Source organism: Bos mutus, chromosome 24, assembly GCF_027580195.1.
Source record: "Bos mutus isolate GX-2022 chromosome 24, NWIPB_WYAK_1.1, whole genome shotgun sequence".
NCBI lineage: Eukaryota > Metazoa > Chordata > Mammalia > Artiodactyla > Bovidae > Bos > Bos mutus.
The window spans coordinates 7,513,630-7,533,939 of record NC_091640.1 but is presented as its reverse complement, the minus strand read 5'-3'; the positions used below and the strand labels follow the sequence as shown (position 1 = coordinate 7,533,939).

The 20,310-nt window shown below is 38.4% G+C and overlaps 1 protein-coding gene across 1 annotated transcript in view; it reads right to left on the bottom strand.

Moving 5' to 3' along the window:
- Positions 1–14,063: 14,063 nt before the first annotated feature.
- The window catches only part of CD226 (CD226 molecule), a 93,033-nt gene continuing 86,786 nt past the window's right edge, over positions 14,064–20,310 (bottom strand). The window contains exon 7 of the mRNA XM_070361733.1: positions 14,064–19,756. Coding sequence (XP_070217834.1) covers positions 19,643–19,756 — 114 coding nt within the window. The 3' untranslated portion in view covers positions 14,064–19,642. The remainder of the gene's footprint in view (positions 19,757–20,310) is intronic.

Genomic DNA, 20,310 nt, shown 5'->3' with positions numbered 1-20,310 from the left:
TAGCAGTCAGAAGAGGGGTCATAGGTGTGTATCCAGCTTACTCGAGGTTGTAGGTTTTTGACTGAAGATGCCTCTACATTTTGCATTTCTCTCCCTTCAGAAACTATCTTCTTCTTTAATATACATGTGACTTTTTCATCGTGAGGTAGTGACAGTTACGAACCAAAAACATCTTTTGACTCCTTCTGAAACTCAGATGGCTTTCCATCCAGATGTAGACAGGTGGGTGAAGGTGGTCAGAAGTCCCACATTGGGTTGGAAGAAACCCATGGTCAAGGAACCCAACACAAGTCACAAAGGCTCTTCTGAGCTCAGAGAAAGCCTGGAAGACACACATACTTCATGGAAAGATTATCTGAAGGGATTTATTTTTTTATGTCCCTGTTTTTTCTTCTGATAATATTAATTGCTGTACACACGACCAAGCCATGAGGTTATATTTATTCAGAAAAGTACAAAATAACTGTGACCCGATGGTTTTCTATCCTGGTGGGAGGGAAAAGAAAACATTCCTTTCACTTATTCATCAAATGATACTAGGCACTCAGAACTAAATTGTTTATGCAATAAATACTTATGAACGAGTAGGTTTTGGCCACTACCGCCATTTGAACTTAATGAAATAAGAAATACCTATTTACTTATATGTTAGGGAAGATGCTGTTTGATAGAGCATGTGAAATAAAGTGAAATGTATTTATTAAAAGTAAACCTCACCTTTTTCACCAAGTAGTGAAAAAGTGCTAGTCCTTGTATCTTGTACAATTTTCCTCTGTCTTCACTGGGCAGTTATGTTTTGAAAATAATTTATCACCTATAAAATGATTAACCACGTATTCTTTTTGTCCAGCATAGAAGCAGTGGACGGATAAATAACTTTACACTGTTAGTAGTTTTTACAAATCCAATTTATTGCATGTGGTATCTTTAGAGTAGATATTAAAAACATAAAAATTGATGTCTGCCCCTCATTCTTTGGCCAGAATCTCAGAAAATCAGTAAAAAGCATGAGTACCTTCCTCCCTAGATTATTTTAGCCATTTACTAAAATGGATCACTAATGCTACAGTGAAAAGAAGCTGAGAAAATTATATTCTTGTAAACAAAATTATAGTCCAGATTTTATTTTTAAACACAGCGCAATATATGTGCAGTCTACATTCAGTGGGGCTGAACTTAGGCCTCTAACACTTTGTGTCTTATAGCAAATATACTGAAAACTGCTCAAAGTGAAAATTAGACATTTTCTCCAAATCGAACATGACTTTGAATACCTTGCAATTTTAAATTACTTTACCAATCATTAATATACTTTACAATCCCCTGACCTAGGCCTCGTCAAAATAGATAAAAATGTGCCCCTGGACCTGTGTTAATAATTACAGTAGGTGATATGCCACATGAATGCACTTCTAGCCTATGTAATGTGTGGAGTGCAGTGTCGGCTAGAGGCGGGCAGAACAAGATGGCGGGACGAGTCAGGAGAGCAACAGTTCAGACAAAATTACAAAGACTCCAAGGAAGTGTCCAGCATGACCCCAGGACTTCTGTCTTCACATTCTGACCTCAGTTCTATGTCACAGATGTGGCCTTTACTAGTTTCACCTCACACTAAGTATGCAGTTGAAAGAAGACTTCGGTTTATCAGGTTCTGAAGTTACCACAGAAAGACAACACGTATCAAGTGTGCTTCCTTTGGTTAGTGAAAATTATTGCACACAAAAGAAGGTGTATCACAAAACACCCATGGTTAAACGTCTCTTCAGTAACACAAGGATCATCTCTGTACTGTCAACCTCATTTGAGTTTCAACACGAAGGTGTATTAGCCATGACACTGCCTGGGGGCTAATTAAAAGGTCAGTAGCCTCACGTGTGTGTTCCCTATAGTGTATTGGAAAGAGTCACCCACTTTTGCTCTCTGAAATGACCACAAATCCTCCCTTTCTTACCTGAGAATGTGGATCTTTGTTGTACATTTCTACAACTATTACAACTTAGTGGAGACACAGGATACTTCTTGGGGAAGTATCATTAGATGTTGGATGTCCTTTCTAGATAGATGGAATGCTAGCCAGCTCTGAAAGCAATCACGTAGAAGAACATTTTCACTTTATGCTCTGCTCAGGAGAAAACCCAAACCTGTTGGTATTGTAATTCATGTAAAGGCAAAGAAATGGTCAGGAACAGTTCTGCCTCGTTCCAGGCTTCTAATCCAGGAATGCTTCCTTGGCTCTATGGCGTTTCCCAGTTAGACATGGTGGGAGCTGAGAAATGCTGCGTGGCCTCTAAATAAATAGGCCCTTGCACGTGTAAGTGTCTCTCCCTGTTTTTCAGATGTTTCTAACTCTTCCTGAACCCATCACCACTAGTTCAATAGAAAGGCTTGATGAGGCAATTCATTAGACTGGTTGTAGGTCATGAGTGATTAGGATAAGTTTTATTACTTTTATATTATCACTGAGTTCTTTGTTGGAAATCCAGATTTACTTATCCTAATGTGATAGTTAAACAAAAAAAAATTAAGTAGATGTCTATGTTTTGTATTCCTACTAGTTCATCATATATATTTATGATTATTGTTTTGGGCATCTTTATCACTCTGTAGCACTTTGTCACATCTTTGTTAGATAATAATATCCAGGCTACATTTTTTTCCTGGGAACTCAAAAAGCTTCCATTTTCAACTGAAATTTGGGGAATGGCATTTTTTTACATTAAAATACCTTACATATCAAGTTTTTTCTTACACACTTCAGTAGGCAATTATTTAAATTAACTTTAGATAAGTAAATAAGTTAAATTATTACATAATATGAAAAACACATTTTACTTGTGATTTTCATACACTTTTCTCTTGTTGAAGATTTTAACATCTTGTATACACTTAAAGGAGAGGAAAAATACATTTGTAATCAAAGTACACCAACTTTATTCTACTAATTCTTCCTAATAAGTTTTTATTTTGCTTTGTTTTCTCTGCCTGCTATTGTGGTTTGAAGAAAAATGACTGGATTTAAATTTTCTAATAGTTATTTTGGTAGGTTTAGTAGCTGACACAGTTAGCTTTTTCAGTCCATGCTCTGATTTTAGGATGGTTTTAAGGAACATAAATTCAACCCTTTTTGTAGACACAGAATTGTGAGTCAAATGGCACAAGGTCTCCATGCTATCTCTGTAGTTGTGTTCATGCTGGAACTTAATTACTATCTTAACACTCAAATGATCCACATAAGACTCATAAGAGTTGCTTATTTTCAGGAATCTGACATTTAAAACCTAAATCAGGAGAAAAAGAAAACTGAGATGATTTAAAGAATTTGTTTTTTTTAAAGTCACTGTAGGATTTCTCTCAAAAAAATTATGAGAGGGTTTTTATGGTGTTTCAATATCGTTAACTATTTGACAGAAGCTGAAAAGTCAGGAAAAGTGAAAATGACAGGGTATCTTAATATTAAATGTGAATTAGAAATTAGTATGATTGATATAGGTTGATAAATAATTTGATTAATAAAATTTAGATTTACATATATATTGTATAATTCAAGGAACAATGCTTTCTTTTATCAAAAATATATATGGCTGTATCAGTGGGCAGAGTGGGGCAAAATGGAGCTCCCACTTTGTGTGACAGCCTGAATAGAATTTCTTTACAGTTATGATACAATTATTTTAGTTATAGCAGGCAGTATATAAATCATAGCAACGAATCAGCCTACCCCTTGACAATAAATAATGCATGAAAGCCAGTATCATCTTTATTGAAGATGACAGGAGACCTCCTGGGACCTGCAGAGAACCTCTTACTCTCTCCACACACACACAGTTTTGACTTTTTACCTACTCTCTATGTTCTACTACAATGATCTTTTTCTTAGGTCCACACAGAATTATCCCATCTTGTAAATTCCTCACCCCTATGAATCTTCAAACTATATTAAATTATGTGCTATATGTTTCCTTTATGTAAAACTCTTTTAAATTAATTTATATATACTTTGTGAAGTTTTATACTGTACATTGTAAACATATGTCATTTGTCATTGATTCCATTTACTGTTTATGAGCATTTTGGTAAATAACTGGACACTAGGCCCTTGTTAAGAAATAAAATATCCATTGCAAATTTGCTTCTATTGGAAAATATGTGATTTGACATCCTTTATCTTGAATCACAATTTATCCCAGATAACAGTTTGGGGACATCTGTACTTAACATTGGGCCACCTTTGGAAAAGGAACGCAAATAAAGAGCTGTCCCTGGAAACTAAATGTGAATTTCTGGCAGAACAGAAAATATTATTATAATGCGGCAATAATAAAATTAGGAAATTAAATTATTTAAAAATCTGTCTGTGTGATTATTCCCCTTGAAAATACATGAAATGCATAGCTCAAGAATTACCACTTTCTGAATTCATAGTTTCTATATCTCAATTCTTAATAGACAAAACTTATTAACATCTTACTCATAATTTTAAGAAATTTACAAAAGATATGACTACCAGGAAGATGTTATAGTTGCACAGTATTAAAATTTCCCCCACCCCACTGTAAAAAAGAAAAAGCAGTTCAAGAATACAATTTTGCATGATCAAGATTTTGAACATCTAAATTGATGGTTTTTACTCACGAAGTATTTGATATTGCTGGAACTGTAATAGTATATGATTTCCTTAATTTTTGTTATTGTGTGGTGAGCTGTAACTATGTAATTAAACAGAATTTTGACAATCACATTCTGCTGACCTTTAAAATGTCACTTATTCCTTCACTTACTGGCTTGCTATTTTCAAAATAAAGTAAAAGAAGGCCTTTATTAAATGTAAGGTTACTGAGAATTTATTATGCATTTCCAGTGTTTTCCTAACTCTGGTATAATATAATTTTTATTAGGTTGACTCTGGTTTGACAGAATCATAGAATATTAATGTTGAAAATGACACTGGCAATCAACACATTTACTAGTGAAGCCATATCCAGAATTTTTAAGTGGCTTTCACAGTGTCAGACAACTAGAAAACAGCTTTTCTCCAGAACTATGCTCATCCTCTAATAAATAAAGAAAATTATTGAAAACGAGCATGTGGTAGAAAAGGATTGAATATCCAAAGTGAAATGTGTATGGTCATGACTGTGCTAGACATCAGTGGCTTTCTTTACTACTTTCTCTCTCACAACACAGAATCCTTTGTGACTTGGATTTAGACTTGCAGAATCTCTTTCTCAAACTTAATCTTTAAATATTAGCTGGGCATTTCTTATTCGCTATTACCAAATTAGTTAGGAATATTTTTGTCCTTTTATAGAGTCGGCTTTAGAGAGAGAAAGTGAAGCTTCCATAATATCATAGAAATCAAAATGGGAGAGGAAGCTTGAATTACGAGGTCAGTCATAGTGCTGAAATGTCCTGCTCCAAGCAGGTCTGGACAAGGTCATGAATTGGAGGAAAGCAATGAAAAATGTATGATTGTTTTCAATTCTGTGCAGCCAGTAGAAGGCTGGCAAACGCTTAGGAGGGTGATGGTGGTGCAAATACTCCTTCTTTCTAAATGCTGAACGAAACAGTTTCTTCTGTCTATGACTTCCATGTGCTTTCAGAACAAACTGATGTGAACTTGATGGAGTTTTCTTTCCCTTTCTGTCACTATTAAAATCATGGGGATCATGTTTACTGGGGAAAGTGTATGAAAATTACAAAAGCTTGTATAAGTTTAGAGCCAACATTGAATAAATGCAGGTCAGAGGGTACAGCCCCAAAGCAATTACTATGCTATTTTTGTAATGTACCAAAAACCAAATCTGGTAATTCTCCCAAGATGGAAAAACTGCTATCTTTATTTCCAAGTATGCAAGAAAAATGTTAGACCAATATACCTAATTTTGATATCCATATGGTAATTTTTAAAATCAGTGTTTGAGCAAGAACTAGAGTATTTAAATATTCATGGAACATGAATTATCCTAATATCTAGGTATCTTAGGAAGTCAGGCTTGATTTGTATAATCGCAAAGGCCAGTTAGTGGGTAAGTACTTCCTGAACACTTGCTACCAACAGAACGTGAGTACAGGGCAGCCCCTACCTCTTGGCTCTTGTTCTCGCCTCCTTTGAAATACTCTTGATACACATCAGTGCCAGGTGTGAGCTCTGATGGCAAAGCGTGTGGCTTCCACAGAAAACCTGAGATGACTAGAAATAAGGGCACAGGGAAAGGAAGAAGGACCAGCCTCATCAGGCTCCCCAAATCCCTTTCTCAAAACTGTTTCTCTGCATTTCCTCCTCCCCCACCCTCCCCCTCCTTCCCCTCCTTTTCCACCTTCCTTCCCCTCCTTTGCCATCCTCTCCCCCTCCTCCCCCTCCTTTCCCACCCTCCCTCTCCTCCCCCTCCTCCTCTTCTTCTCCCTCCTTTCCCACCCTCCCCCTCCCTTCCCACCCTCCCCCTCCTTACCCACCCTCCCCCTCCTCCCCCTTCTTTCCCACCCTCTCCTCCTCCCCCTCCTTTTCCACCCTCTTTTCTTCTCCTTCCTTTCCCACCTTCCCCCTCCTCCCCCTCCCTCTTCCCCCGCCTCCTCTTCCTTCTTTTCTATCCCTCTCTCTCTAAATATTTAGACCCACCTTTTTTTTTAATCACAGGAAATTATTAAGCAACATAGTCTAACATAACTCCAAAATTACTTCTTGCTATTTCAGTCATATAAATTTTGTTAAACCACTTTTTCTAAAATTCCCTATTCCTCCTGATGCAAATATGTACATAAGACAAATACACACTCTCCATCACTTTCTATGTTTGTGTGAATTTTACAGAGACCTGTTCTACATACCTAATACTCTTCTGAATATTTGCAAACTTTGATTATAAGGTAGCTAAAAGAAAAAAAAAAAACCTACTATCTCAAAATTTAATTTTAAGAAACATTAACTGAATCTTCTAAGAGCTGGGTATTCAAAAGAGAATAAGACTTGGATCCTCCTTTAAGGAACTCAGTATTTAAGGAAATGGATGCATTTCAAGTCATGAAGCAGGTATATTCAGTTTAGCGCTGTTCAGCTAATGTCCCTTGTTCCTTCCTTGTTTCAATATTCATTAAAAAAATGTTTTAAGTACCTTGCTATTTTTGAAGTTTATAGTTTTTTAACAAATACATTTTTATTTCAGAGACCTAAGTAGAGTTTGATATCCAAAATGATAAATATTAGGGCCATTGGGCTCAGTTGCTTCAGTCACGTCTGACTCTGCGATCCCATGGACTGTAGCCTGCCAGGCTCCTCCATCCATGGGATTTTCCCAGCAAGAATCCTGAAGTGGGTTGCCAAGTCTTCCTCCAGGAGATCTTTCCAGCACAAGGATTGAACCCACGTCTCCTGCGTCTCCTGTATTCCAGGTGAATTCTTTACTTCTGAGCCATCAGGGAAGCCTATTAGGTCCATTAGCCAGAAATAATCCATTTCGCTCACTCTAACTACAGCCACCTCACTGTCAGGATATCATCTAAAGTAACAATGCCACAAAGGAGCTATTGGAAATGTTCTGCTCAGCTCCCCACCCCCACCCCCTTCCTCACCATTGGTCCCTCTTCCTGAATGCTGACAGGGAACGACATTCTAAATTTTAAATTGCATGGACCACTGAGGGTTCTAAGGAATGTAACTAAAATCATCGTAAATTTAGAAATAGTAAGTGGTAGGACTAGGTATGACACAGGAAAGCTTGTCCACTGCTACTTTTAACACAGTGCACAACTTAGACGGGGTGATATTTGATATCTCAGGTAAAATCAACATTGCCTATAGTACAAACTGTTCACTACATACATGAACAAAATGTAGAAATTCCATCCTTTGTGCTACATTTGTCCTTCCCAGCTCTTCAATATAGATGTAAGATGTATATTTATCCAAGAGGCACTGTAGTCCCAAAGAGACTTTATATTATGATGTGTGATATTTTAAGCAATAATATTTATATGCTATATTTAACTGAGTGTTTAAGTTGGGCTGATGGGTAGAGGTGGGAGCATTATTTTGAATGAGTCAGAACACTGTGAGCTCTCAAATAATTTAGGTCATTGCTGATGACTCTTGAGTAAAAGACATCATCTTTGTCTTTTTTATTTCCTGTCTAGACACCATCTCTTCCTAAAGCTTAAATGACATGTGATTCTTACAGTAACCACTGGTGGTCATTATTAATGTTGTTCTCTGATCGGAAAGTGATGGTAACGGGACTTGGGCAGTAGTGGGTTGTCTGTTTTTCAGTCTAATAGAAATGTTCAACTTCAGTACCACTCCATTAACATGTGAAGAGAAAGAGGGTAACGTTTTAGAAGAAATTGTTCAGTGATCTATTGAGAAAAATCTTTGCAGTGTTTTGGTTTATGGCCCTATGGAGTGAAGAAGCTATAAGGCAATTGTGACGGGTCTATTGTTCATGTTAAAGTGACTCTTTCACCCATTTATAAAAGCATATAACTAACTAGGACTGTGTAACTCCAGATGTATGGACTTTCTCAGGTTGCCATTCTGTTTTGTTTGCCTTGCTTTCCATTGTGTGTTTCTTGCATGGACACCTAATGTTCATAGATACACCCCGATCACGCTGTGACTGCCTTCTTTCTTCTTAGCCAGGCATTATTCTGACTCTCGTTTACCTTTTGTGCAACTAATCTTTAAAATAAATTAATACTTAATACATGTAACCAGGGAAACACTTTCCTGACTCACATTTCATTCATTTTAGTAGAATCCAAAAAAAAAAATCAGTAAGTCTGGTGCCTCAGACAGGCTGTGTTCTCTGGGTGGGTGTTACTGACAGGGCCTCTGACCTAGTTTTTGCTGCCTGGTAGACTTGACATGTTACTGTCTTTTTGTGGCTTGAGATAGACTGTCTCTTTACTACCTTTTGTTTCTTTTTAATTTATCTTTAATTGGAGGATAATTGCTTAACAATATTGTGTTGGTTTCTGCCATACATCAACATGAATCAGCAATAGGTATACATGCGTCCCCTCCCTCTTGAACCTCCCTCCCCTTTTGATTCTTTTTGGACTAAAAATTTAGGAGGCCTGATGTTGATCTGAATAGTCAGGGAAACTGAGTAGGACCATATGATCCACACGAACCTTCCGATTATATTCTATGTTTTATTTGTGTTCAATTTTAATATGCCATAAAAATTTTTGTCAGCTAGATCTGTAGCTTATGAAAGGAAGCCAGAAATCAGTATGGAACAGAGAAAGTCAGAAGTGTGGACCACCCTACTGAAGCATCACAAGATCAGGATGGAAAAACAGGTCAGAAACCAAGATAGCAGGAAACATACGTATTAAAAGCACTCAGGTAAGGACTTTGGCTTTAATGCCAACATAGAAAGCACTTGGCAATGGCCATGATGACAATAAGAAAAAGCTGAACAAACTAAAATCTCTTTTTTCTTGAACCTGTCAGAAAACTGAGGTTCCAAGGCAAACCTCCGCCCCAAAATCTGCCAAGAGAGACACATCCAGAGACCTACAGCAAGCAGCATCTCCTCACACAGAGTGCTGTGGCAGAGAACTAACAGGGACACCTAGTCAGCTGGACGAATTGCTGGATACAGCTGTGGACTAATATGAGTGTGAGAAACTCATGGGGACCACAGTCTGAGAGGGACCCAAAAGCCACCAAATTCTCACCAAGAGGATCCAAGACCCCCCTCACAGATCTATTCAGGAAAGAACAGGATCAAACTGGGAAATAAGCTGAGAGCCTTCTCTGTAACAAAGACCTACACTCCAAAGGAATATTCACTGGAAGGAAAGATGCCAAAGCTGAAACTCCAATACTCTGACCCCTTTATGCGAAGAGCTGATTCATTAGAAAAGACCTTGATGCTGGGAAAGACTGAAGGCAGGAGGAGAAGAGGGCAACTCAGGATGAGATGGTTAGATATTATCACCACCTCAATGGACATGAATTTGAGGAAACTCCGGGAGAGAGTTGAGGACAGGGAAGCCTGGAATGCTGCAGTCCATGGGGGTCGCAAAGTCAGACATGATTTAACAACTGAACAACAACACTCCAGAGGAAAGGACACAATCAGAGCCCAATTCTCAAGCCTACTCCCAGCTCCTGCAGTCTTCCTGTCTCACCTAAGGGAGAGAAATAAAGATCATAATCGTAATAACCTAGTCAGCAGGTGCCAGGCCATCATGCAAATAGATTGGAAACTCTGCAGCCAGGACCTGGGGTAGAGGGCAAGAGATTCCACTGGGGAGATAGCTGTGAACCTTACAAAGTCACAGGGTGACTGAAAGATGGAGACTTAATCATAGGATGGTAGAAACCCCCTTCCCCACCAGGTACCATCGCACCAGCAGGGATCCAGTGTAACCACAGCTGACTGCAGACAACAGAGCTAGGAGGGGGCAATCTCTCTGAGGAGCACCCAGGAGTACTCAGTACATTTTTGTCTTTTTTCTTCTTTGTGAAGCCCCCCAGGAAGGGAAGGAGGGCACACTTTGTGACCATGGTTGTGTATTGGTGGGGAGTAAAAGGCAGGTCCAGGTAGAAGCTCAGGTAGAGAACAAGCTGGGATGTGCAGAGGGTCAGGGCAGTGAAGGGGAACCCAGAAAAGGCCCAAGTCAGTGCCAGGAACATTCATCCCAGACGGAGGCCCATGTCTCCTGATCCCAGGAGCTCCTGGGTGGGGTGAGGGGTGGGGTGAGAATGAGAGCCCTTGAATGAGAAACACCAGGGCACCCCACCAGTTGCCAGAGGCCCTCATTCTAGACTTGTCAGTACGGGAGCTGGTTCACGCCATCTTTCAAGCAAGCCCCCGTCAATGCCAAGGCCTCCCAACCCTTGGTCAGAATCACGGAGCCCTGAAGTCTCACCTCGAAGGCACAGCCAGCTGTGGGGACCAGGCTCTAGGCCAAAGGACATGCAGGGGCAGGAATGACCACAGCCAAGCGGGGGACATGTATGCACATGTCCAGAGCATAGCATCCAGGCCACTGTGAGGGCTCCTGGCGGGTGTTTGCCATGATTCAGTCTGCAGCTGGAGGTGGACAGGACATGCCGCCACTATTCAAAGGAAAGCCAGAGCGACTATTTGACTTCAGACAAGGCAGACTTCAGAACAAGGAATGTTACCAGGGATAAAAAGCACATCATATGTGATAAGGTTGTCAATTCTTCAAAAAAAAAAAAAAAATTGACCGTCCTGAAAGCATATGTTCCTAAAAACAAAATATCAAAATCCATGAGGCAAAAGCTGATAAGATGTCTGTGTGACATTTATAAATTCTTATATGCGAGGTGACACAGGCGAATCCATAGCTATGGTTGGAGACTGCAACCTGCCTCTATCCACATGTGATCCATCAAACGGGGAGAAAATCAGAAAGAGTATGGTGACCTGAACAGCGCTATCAGTCAGTTTGATCTACTGATCACTTACAGGATTTTACATCCAACAGCAGAATGTACATTCTTCCCAAGCTCACATGAAATATTCCCCATGGTAGGCCATATTCTGGACCATAAAACACACCTTAATAAATCTAAAAGAAGAGAAATCATACAAATAATGTTTTCAGGCTACAATAAAATTAAATTAGAGTTCCATAAGAGAAATATAGCAGAGAAATCCAAAAATATAGAGAGATTTTAAAAACACATTTTTGAATAACCCAAGAAGCCTCAAGAGAAATCCAAAATTTTTCAATTTGATAAAAATAAAATTGTAGCTTATCAGAGTGGCTCAGCTGGTAAAGAATCTTCCTGCAATGTAGAGGACCTGGGTTCGATCCCTGGGTAGAAAAGATTCCCTGGAGAAGGAAATGGCTGCCCACTCCAGTGTTCTTGCCTGGAGAATTCCATGGAGCCTCATAGGCTACAGTCCATGGGCTCTCAAAGAGTTGGACACAACTGAGTCACTAACACACACAGAGAACTTGGGGGATGAAGTGAAATTTACAGCATTATATGCCGAGTCTGATGGAGAATGGAATAGCAGGTCACTCCAGTGTTCTTGCCTGGAGAATCCCATAGACAGGGGAGCCTGGTGGGCTGTGGTCCATGGGGTTGCAAAGAATCAGACATGACTGAGCAACTCACACACACACACACACACACACACATGCCAAGACTGAAAAGGAAGAAGAATCTAAAATCAATAACTTAAGCTTACACCTTAGGTAACCAGAGGAAAAAGAACAAAATAAACCGAAAGCAAGCAGAATAAAGAAAATAATTTTAAAAACAGAGCAGAAATCAATGCAATTGAAAATAATAGAAAAAAAATCAATGGAACCAAACTTTGATTCTTTGAAAAGATAAGAAAAATAAGACATACAATAGAGGGGGGCAAAGGCAAACCAGAACTTGCTAGACCTTCTCCAGCTGTTCATCAACATTGCCCAAAATGACCTACAGAGAGCAACATGCAGTGGCCCACATCTCATTAAAGCTCCATGTAGGCCGATTCTAACCCATAACCACATTAAAAGAGGAGATTCTGGGATGTAAGAGTTCCTCAGTTAAACCAACTGACAGAACACAATTGGGCACACAGTGTCTCTGGATTTTTTTGCCTTAATTGTCAATTGGGATAATAATATTTATCTTGCCTACATCTTAGAGTTGTTTAAAAATTAAATGGAATAACGTAAGAAAGTGCTTTGAGAATGACAGTGCACAGCAAAAGAATATAATGATATTTTTGTCAATAAACCAAATTTATAATAGCTTGCTATTCATTAACCATTGAAATGATGATCAAACAGACATCCAAGATTATAAAAAGGCTCGAAGAAGTTTGTATCTCTCTACAAACTACTGAGCCATTATATCTCTTTGTCATTTTACCACGTGAGCTGAAGAAATTCAAATTTGCTTCTGAAGATCTTCATTAGAAATGATAAAATTTTAAAGTAAGATAAATTAGTTCAACTGAAGCCACATCAAAAACTGTAGCAAGAAATTTTAATAATATTGAGAGTAAATTGGAGAGCTCAGTCTTATTCAGTCATGAGATTAAAGGGTAATGGTCTTATTCACTGTATTTTTTAATATCTGGGATATTAAAAAATACAGTCCATGGTATTCTGTAGGCCAGAACACTGAAATGGGTAGCCTTTCCCTTCTCCAGGGGATCTTCCCAACTCAGGGATCAAACCCAAGTCTCCAGCATTACAGGCAGATTCTTTACCAGCTGAGCCACAAGGGAAGCCCAAGAATACTGGCGTGTATAGCCTATCTCTTCTCCAGCGGACCTTCCAGACCCAGGAATCTAACAGGGGTCTCCTGCATTGCAGGCAGATTCTGTACCAACTGAGCTACCAAGGAAGCCCTTAAAGGATAATGGTCTTATTCACTATAAGCATTTTTAAATATCTGGAATAAATGCTGTTATGAATAAATGATTAAATAAGAAGAAGATCATCTTAAGACTGAATTTGCAGAAAGATACAGAATCAGTTGAGATCAAATTTTGGAGTGAGTAAAGAAAGTAATCATAGCTCAAAGTGGTTTCCTGCTTGTGGACCCCTGGAGTTGCCTCTTATTTTCTGTTTTCCAAACTTATTCCATCAACATCCTGGAACTGCTATGAGTCACCTGTATCACTCAAATAAATTAATTGGTTTTTGTGGTTGTTTTTTTTTTTTTTTTTTCCCTATAACACAGTCAGCATCTGCTTCTAATGCTTAAAACCAATACCCTCAACTTTTACAGACACAAACCCAAACATAACAGCCTTCTTATCCTGCCATGTTCTGGGCACTGATTAAAAATCTGTAATCTGCCACCTCATATCCTTTTATTTTTAATATAAATTTATTTAACTGGAGGCTAATTACTTTACAATATTGTATTGGTTTTGCCATACATCAACATGAATCCACCACGGGTGTACATGTGTTCCCCATCCTGAACCCCCCCTCCCTCCTCCCTCCCCATACCATCCCTCTGGGTCATCCCAGTGCACCAGCCCTGAGCATCCTGTATCAGGCATCAAACCTGGACTGGCGATTCATTTCACATACGATAATATACATGTTTCAATGCCATTCTCCCAAATCATTCCACCCTGGCCCTCTCCCACAGAGTCCAAAAGACTGTTCTATACATCTGTGTCTCTTTTGCTGTCTCGCATACAGGGTTATTGTTACCATCTTTCTAAATTCCATGTATATGCGTTAATATACTGTATTGGTGTTTTTCTTTCTGGCTTACTTCACTCTGTATAATAGGCTCCAGTTTCATCCACCTCATTAGAACTGACTCAAATGTATTCTTTTTAATGGCTGAGTAATACTCCATTGTGTATATGTACCACTGCTTTCTTATCCATTCATCTGCTGATGGACATCTAGGTTGCTTCCATGTCCTGGCTATTATAAACAGTGCTGCGATGAACATTGGGGTACACGTGTCTCTTTCAATTCTGGTTTCCTCGGTGTGTATGCCCAGCAGTGGGATTGCTGGGTCATAAGGCAGTTCTATTTCCAGTTTTTTAAGGAATCTCCACACTGTTCTCCATAGTGGCTGTACTAGTTTGCATTCCCACCAACAGTGTAAGAGGGTTCCCTTTTCTCCACACCCTCTCCAGCATTTATTGCTTGTAGACTTTTGGATAGCAGCCCAACTGGGAAATTTTGTAGAATCAATTCCAGCTTGTATGGTCCTCTCTCCACTATTATCCTGGATGAAGAGAGATGTCGGGATGACAGTTCTGCAGTCATAACTTGTGCTTATAACCACTGTTTATCAGCCCAGGTCAAGGTTCTGGTCTAGGAAGACAAGATTGTCTAAATATCCAGTGTGTCTCAGAGGATCTGAAGAGAGACTTTAGACCATGGGTGAAGAGTCTGAGATAAAGTTATGGTAAATACCAAAACAGTAAACTAGGAAAAGAGACAACTGTTAATGCTAGACAGAAAAAAAGATATTAACTCTGGAGAGAATGAACAATCATTTTTACCGTGGTATTCAACTAAGAAGAGCATTGGCAAGATCATGAAAAAATAAACAAATATTGAAATAATCAAAACTTTAATGTAAATATTTTGGAAGGATGGATACATGACAAAGGTGGGTGCGTGTGGTGAGTTTGTAGAAAAGACAATATCGAAATCAATAAAGAATGTCTAAAATGGAAAAACATCAATGGCACCCCACTCCAGTACTTTTGCCTGGAAAATCCCATGGACGGAGGAGCCTGGTGGGCTGTAGTCCATGGGGTCGCTAGAGTCAGACACGACTGAGCGACTTCACTTTCACTTTTCACTTTCCTGCATTGGAGAAGGAAATGGCAACCCACTCCAGTGTTCTTGCCTGGAGAATCCCAGGGACGGGGAACCCTGGTGGGCTGCCGTCTATGGGGTCACACAGAGTTGGACGCGACTGAAGCGACTTAGCAGCAGCAGCAGCAGCAGTGATATATGTACACAATTCAGAAAAGCAGAGGGACTTCCCTGGTGGTGCAGTGGCTACGACCCCGTGCTCGCAGTGCAGGGCGTCCGGGTCCAGTCCCTGGTCAGGGAACTCAGGTCCCGCGTGCTGCGACCAACACCTGGTGCAGCCAAACTCTTCTAACAGCAGAAAAATAAATAATCAGAAGTGACAGTTTTTGTCTCAATGGAGGTAAAATCAGAAGGACAGGTTTTTTGTTTGTTTTTTTGTTTGTTTTTTTGCCAAAATGACCCTTGTACAGCACACTTCAACTCTTTGAACTACACGCACTTACATAACACACTGAATGCGGCATGGAGAGAAGCTACTAAGTGTCACTCATTTGACTTTTTTTTCTGCATTTAATCTTCATGTTAATATTATCAGGGATTTCCCCCTAATATTCTTTGATAAGTGAAACTAATGATAGTGGAGCTCTACATTTTATTCATCCAAACAACAGAATATAGTATGTTAAGGTAAACATTCACATGCCCTACAAAACCCGAGTCTAAAATTACATGTAAAACTGGAAAAAAAAAATGTTCTAAAGAGGGTGACTATACAACATCATTCCAGCAGGGAAAACAGACAATAAATGGGGATTCTTTCAGACATTTATTACCCATACCCACAAATCAGATCTTTTCTTACAACATAGTTAGTGCTTTAAATCTGGGACAGTAAAATACATAAACCAACCTTGACGATTTGTAAAAAATAATTTTAGAAAGCATTGCAGTTAATTCTAGAAGCTACAGTTCCACCTATTGGATGTCTAGCAAACGAAAAATGTATAAGAGCTTAGAGACTTGATTTAGAACAATCCAATGACAGATCAGTGGAAAAGTATACAAATTTATGCAAAAAGCCTACATGTGAAGGTCAATACTTTCTAGACAGTCTAACGATGGCTTAACTAATGATGATAATAAAATAGTGGTAAGACGTGTTTATACTATTTTATATTTTTTCAAAGATATTTGCTTATCATTATTGTGGAAAAAAAGATTAACTTTGTACTCACAATTTAGCACCTCCACCCATAGTTTATAAGCATCTGTATTCTACAATATCTTCAGTCTTGCTGAAATTCATACAAGTGGTACAAAACACAGCGTATTATTAAAAATCAAGGAGAAGCGCTTTGATTACAGTGATTTCTAATTTCACTGTGGACTCTACCAAAGTAGAAAATTACTGCAATGCAGCTGGACCTTTTATTTAATACAGTTTTAGAAAAACAAACATAATTTGGTTGTTTACAATAAAAGTTAAGTCATTTTTATTTCATTCTGTATAAATGGATAATACATTTTAAGTGTATATGTATGTTTTAGTAATAAACTTAATTACTTAAAACTTCTGTAAGTATAAATATTTACTAGCTGAAAATTATAACCTCATCCACCTGCCTCCCATTTATAAGCATAATTTCAAGTTAATGAAATTCCTATTCTATTTTCCCAGTGTGCATAAAGGCTTTTAAATAATGTTTCAAGGTCTCTCTGATGATAATATAATCAATACCTAATCATTGTAGGCTAATAAGATGTCTTCTTCCCCTGACAAAACTGTGTACTCTATGATGGCATTTAACAAACTTACCTACCTTGTCACCACACAGCAACTCCCTGTAATTGGTTACTTTAATGCAGATACTAAAAGAATGTCATTCAAAGAAAACATAGATTTTATTTAATATAGTACCAATAAAAATTATGTATGTAAAAAAGAACCTTAGGAAGCATTTGTTTCCTAAATAGCACCTTGCAGAAAAGATTTAACACATAATTTAATTCAATTCTGACCTTTCATGCTGTGGATCTGTTTCCTTAGTAACAACTGGAATAGTAGGTACAATAGGTTAGGGAAATACATATGTGTGTGTGCTAGTGTGTGTACATGTATATACACACAAACTATATATACCATATACCTACTGTGGATACCATATATTGTATACATATACAGTAGGCATAGTTTTTATATATATATATGTATATATAAAGCTAGAATTGTCAACCCTAATATATTAGGTACAGTTGACAATTCTAGCAAGTTAGGTATAATATTAAAGAGACTACAATCAAAGTGCTTTGTTAAGTAAAGATGTCCAAAGAAAATGAATGAACAGAGTTTCAAAGGCTAACAGATGACAGTGCAGCAGGATCTACAGAGGAGGTTGGAGAAATTTCAGCAGGACTTAAGAAGGTTCCAAATCCCTAAAAATTCTGAACCCTGGAGATGAAGAATTTAGAAAAGAAGGGACAGAATAAATAATTCTCATAAGTGTTTTGAGAGACTTTTTTAAAAAGTTTAAAACATCCATGGCAAAAGAGACAAATTTCAAATATTGTGGTTTCCATAAACTGCACATTAAGTGGATTACATAAAAATCCTCCCTGAAATCATGTTGCCATGGTAGGAATTTTTTACTTCTCCCTATGTCATTTAGTCATTGAGGATTGGTTATCAGAATCTCCCAGAAAGTAATATTTTCATTAACTTTTAGGAAGAAGTCATTTATCTTTTAAAGGATGCCAAGTTTGCTTCACCATGGATAGAGTCAGCCATGGACACTTTCATAGATCTGATCTAGTTAACAAAACAGTAGACGGTTTTCTTGTAAAACTGCCTGCCCACGTTGTTACAAATATATCTGTGGAAACACTTCTTGAATCCAGATATAAGTATCTATAAGCAAACAAATAAAAATGACAGCTAACTCTCATTGCATGTACATAGTACAACTGGGAGTGATCATTTTCATTCTTTCCCTTCTGAAACAGTTAGGGGCACTCACAGTTTCCATAATTCACAGAATAATTGCACTATTTGGTGTGCATGGTATTTAAAGATAAAACCACAACATATCCACTGTCTTGCTAAAACTGTAAATTACAGCTTAAGAATCTAAACAATGTGAGGATTTGCTTTGGGTTCATTTCAGATTATCATGCCAAGTCTCAAATTTGAAACCTAAATGAATCTTTGAGATGAGTCTTTTAGAAATAAGATCTTTTAAAGATGAGTAATAAGGGCATGAGACAGGAATGATCACTGTTTTGTCATTACCAAACCACTGTGGTTTCAAGGTGACCATGACCGTTACTGAGTTTCACAAATACTTTTCATTGTTGCTTCCATCTAGAATTTGGACAACAACAGGCATGGTCTAATTGCTCTGAGAGTCATATCATGAGGCCAAACTGGGTACTTGTCAAAGCTTTGAGGCAAAAAAAAGTTTTTCTATACCTTCCTACTCTTTGATCCCTTTTCCTCCTTCCTTACACCCTCCTCAGCCTCGTCCCCTCTCCTTCCCAGTAATGGACTTGGGCCCCACTCCTACACAGCTCTAGCAAGCCCTTAACTGACTTAGCCCATCCACCCTTTCTGGCCGTGTTGTTGTTATTGTTGCTCTGTCACTAAGGCATGTCCGACTCCTTGTGACCCCATGGACTACAGCACACTAGACTCCTCTGTCCTCAACTTTCTCCCAGAGTTTGCTCAAATTCATGTCTACTGGGTCAGTGATGCAATCTAACCATCTTAACCTCTGTTGCCCTCCTTGCCTTTTGTCTTCAATCTTTCCCAGCATCAGGGTCTTTTCCAGTGAGTCAGCTCTTCCCATCAGGTGCCCAAAGTAGTGGAGCTTCAGCTTCAGCATCAGTCCTTCCAATTTATATTCAGGGTTGATTTCCTTTCTGGCCATGATGACTGCTTAATGATGGACAAGTCATCGAATGTGCTTGCTGTCTACCAGGCAGAAACAAGGATTATGACTTGCTGAGAGTTGTCGGCAGTCATCTTGGAAACACAAGCGGAAAGCCTGAAGGAGAGTGAGGCTAACATCAAGGGAAGTAGATCCGATGCTGTGAAAGGGGATCCAGAAACTGTCTTTTGTCCATTCTTAATTCTGGACATAATCTTTAAGCCCTGGAAAATAACCCTTCCCTGAAGCTTGATCTTCCCTGGATTGTCCCATTACACGATTCAATGTTTCCTTTCATGTAAAAGCTAATTACAGTCAGGTTTTCTAAAACATATCTGTTAAGAATGCTCTCTATGGTTAGGCAGTATTTTTCTTGTCGAATGAAATAAATTTGGTCAACCAATATCCAAGGTAGACATTAAATAGTGGGAAGAAATTGTATGACAATCCATTTACATAATAGTTATCATTTACATTCTCCTATGATGGGCTTAGACTCTAGCCCTTGGTCCAAGACAGAAGACCGGGTGGTTGACATAAATGTCCTCTCCTGCACCACCTGCCGGTGGATTGGGAGGGAAGGGATTTCTGTAGTTGTTGGTTGCCTAGAAAGATAAACACAGAGGATGTTAATAATTCACTGCATTTCAGCACTTAATCAAGACACTCAAAACAAATTTCTCCTCAATTCAACCATAATATAGGTCAAATTTCTATTACAATTAATTTCATAAAACATTCTCTTCATTGCATGGACTTTCCACGAGAAAATCACATTCTTGATCTCATGACTCTGAGATACAACAGAGACTAGTCTTGATTATCACTTGATATAGAGGGATATAAATTACCTCTTTAGATGTAAAATTCTCTCTCCTGATGTTACGCTATTTCAAAGAGAACAATAATTCGCATTTTTATATGGAAGGTCTAGTACAGTATTTTCCCATAGTGGATAACCATTCATTTCTGTTGAACGGATGAATTACTAAATAAATGTTTTTAAAGTACACCATGTCCTGGCTTAGGAATAAGCAACTGAACACAACTTAAAAATTACAAAAGCAAGAGGACATTCACTTTCAAGACGATGTTTTACAATCATTAATCTTCTCTAGCTAATCAAGTCACTTTGACCACATGTATGCATGTGTGTGAC